Source organism: Panonychus citri, unplaced genomic scaffold (assembly GCF_014898815.1).
Source record: "Panonychus citri isolate SS breed McGregor unplaced genomic scaffold, ASM1489881v1 Contig00092, whole genome shotgun sequence".
In the NCBI taxonomy this organism is placed as follows: Eukaryota; Metazoa; Arthropoda; class Arachnida; order Trombidiformes; family Tetranychidae; genus Panonychus; species Panonychus citri.
The window spans coordinates 1,158,974-1,161,914 of record NW_026515497.1 but is presented as its reverse complement, the minus strand read 5'-3'; the positions used below and the strand labels follow the sequence as shown (position 1 = coordinate 1,161,914).

Sequence of the window (2,941 nt, the reverse complement as noted above, 5' to 3'; positions counted from 1 at the left end):
TAAATCCAGTCAACCATTATCATTATGATTAACTTGTTTATTATGTTAATTGTTGACAGGTTGTAACCAAATTAACCAGTTTTAACTAATATCATATATACAGTTAATAATTAATTAACTTTAACTCCAATCAAAATTTTCCGAGTACATTTTCTGTTTGTTTTGTCTTATTACAATCAATTAATTACGAATCAAAATTTGATCTTAATCATAATCAATTCATTGAATATGGTTCAATATACTGGTCAATAGTTTTACAAGGTAAGCAAAAAGGTAAACAGATAAATGGACAATTGATAATCTGATGAATTAAAGGTAACAATCAATTGAACAGGAAACTAAATCAAATCAATCATCATTGTCTATTATCAGATGAAACTAAATTTAAATATAAGGAACAGAGAGAAAGATGATTCTGGACAATGGTCAAGCATGATAACAAAAGGATAACAATAATGTCCATCTAATGGTCAATATCATTGTGAAAAAGATTTGCAAAAAAAAAGGTCACACAAGATTAAAACTGTTGGCAACAAGTAGTTAGTAGGGGAGATACTCAAAAGAGCAAAAAGGTTTAAGCAAAATTCAAAAGAGCAAAAAATAAAAAGAGCAAAATCTGTTTAAGCAAAATAGACTTCAGAGTAAATTATTCTGTCCAGTTGAAACTTCTAACATTTGAAATAGTTTTTGATTCACATCAATAAAATGTCTTACGAATTAATCGAATCTAATAAGGGCCATAATTTAATAGTACAATATGATTACGTATATCGTAAGAAGTCAAGTTATGGAACAACATCTTATTGGACGTGTGAAACTAAATTATGTAAAGTGAGGGGTAAACTTCATGATGGAAAGTTCACAATTAATAGTGATCATATTCATGAACCAGATAAAGCGAAAGTTATCCAACGTCATCAACACAATATAATTAAGGAGAAAGTGATTGAAAATCCAACGGAAACTGGACTTAATATTTACACTTCATCAACACAATCACTCCGTGATAAATTAAATACAAGTGATGATCAAATAGCCAGTGCAATTAAACCTTTCATTAGTGTTCAACCAACAATATCGAGATCAAAGTTGTCAATGGTTCCAAAGTTACCTGCTTCAAGAGAGGAAATTAACCTTCCCAATGACATGAAAGTTTTACCAAATGGACAAAATTTCTTAATTGCTGATGAAGGTGAAGGTGATCGAATATTAGTTTTTGGAAGTTTCAAATCTTTCCAGAGATTAGCCGAAGCTGATAATATTTATATGGATGGAACTTTCAAATCCTGTCCGAAACTTTTCTATCAAATATATACCATACATGTAATGATAAATAAGCTGATGGTTCCTGTCATTTATTGTCTTCTTCCTGATAAGAGAAATAGAACTTATGAAAGGCTTTTCGAAATTATTGAGAATTATGCTAATTACCATGGAATTATCTTCAAGCCTAAAACGTTTTCGATTGACTTCGAGATTGCAGTAATATCAACAATCAAAAAGAAATATCCTGAAGCGCAAATCACTGGGTGTATGTTTCATTTTGCCCAATGTATCAGAAGAAAGGTCGGAAATCTTGGGCTAACCAATCGATGCCAACAAAGAGATGATAATCGTTACACAAAGACGATTAAAAGATTACAAAGTTTACCGCTTATCAAATATCAAGACTTGGCTGAAGTTTTTGAAATCGTAGTGGCCGAAGCACCTGAAGATAATGAGATGGACGCGCTTTTGGAATATTTTTATGATAATTTTTTCAAAGACGCTGCGAGATTTCCTAACGACATTTGGAACCATTCAAGTAACAATGGACCGAGAACTACTAATCACATCGAAGGATGGCATAATCTCTTAAACAATTCGATTAAAGTGGCTCATCCTAACCTGTGGATATTCATAAAGAAAATAATGAGTCAAAATATCTATCAAGAGACCAAATTAGCTACACACCTGAGTGGACAACCAGTATTAAAGCGTAACAAAAAAAGAGAAGCAATCGAAAAAAGATTTGATGACCTAAAGAATCAATATAATAGTAATGAGATAACAGCTATTAGATATTTAGACTTAATTAAATATGTAAAATTATCTTGAAATTTTGTATAAGAGAGAGAGAGAGAGAGAGAGAGAGAGAGAGAGAGAGAGAGAGAGAGAGAGAGAGAGAGAGAGAGAGAGAGAGAGAGAGAGAGAGAGAGAGAGAGAGAGAGAGAGAGAGAGAGAGAGAGAGAGAGAGAGAGAGAGAGAGAGAGAGAGAGAGAGAGAGAGAGAGAGAGAGAGAGAGAGAGAGAGAGAGAGAGAGAGAGAGAGAAATCAAATCTGTAATCACAAATAATAACTCATGCCAACTAATGTAATAGTAGTTCCATTTTATCACTAAATAAACTACATCTGATAAGTAATAATTTAATTGAAATCCAAATGAAGAAAAAAAAATAAACCAAATCGATGAAATTATCACATTAATCCATTGGGAATAAACCTGAAATAAATTATTAAATTATCATCATCATTATGAATTAATTGAAAATCAATTCAAATCAAATCAATGAAAAACAAACCAAAACAATTGATTCAACCCAAATCAATTCAATTCAATACAATCAAAACCAGTAACTTGTTTAAGAGACAAACAAGTTAATTGTCTTAACATATTCTGAAAATTAAAAGGATTATTATAATTTGCTTAAAATTGATTTGCTATTTTAATCCTTTGCTCTTTTGAATTTTGCTCAAACCTTTTTGCTCTTTTGAGGTACAATCGTTAGTAGGGGTCAGTTTGTTAATGGTCAGTTTGATATTCGTATGACCTGAAAAGGTGTTTCTGATTAGTACTAAAAATAAAACGATCACAATATAATAATAATAAAATAAGTACCAGATGAAAGGGTCAAGTTGGTCAATGAAACATTGATTTTCATTGATAAAACGATACAACGAT

General features: G+C 31.0%; 1 protein-coding gene across 1 annotated transcript; it reads left to right on the top strand.

Annotated features, from left to right (window-relative positions):
- The first annotated feature begins 252 nt into the window (after positions 1-252).
- Positions 253-2,097, top strand: LOC128387687 (uncharacterized). Its single transcript, XM_053346931.1, has one exon. The coding sequence runs from the start codon at positions 706-708 to the stop codon at positions 2,095-2,097; it is 1,392 nt and encodes a 463-aa protein (XP_053202906.1). The 5' UTR covers positions 253-705.
- The last annotated feature ends 844 nt before the right edge of the window (positions 2,098-2,941 follow it).

Excerpts from the sequence above, each read along its gene's own strand:
- LOC128387687 (XM_053346931.1), top strand. The coding sequence starts at position 706 with ATGTCTTACGAATTAATCGAATCTAATAAGGGCCATAATTTAATAGTA.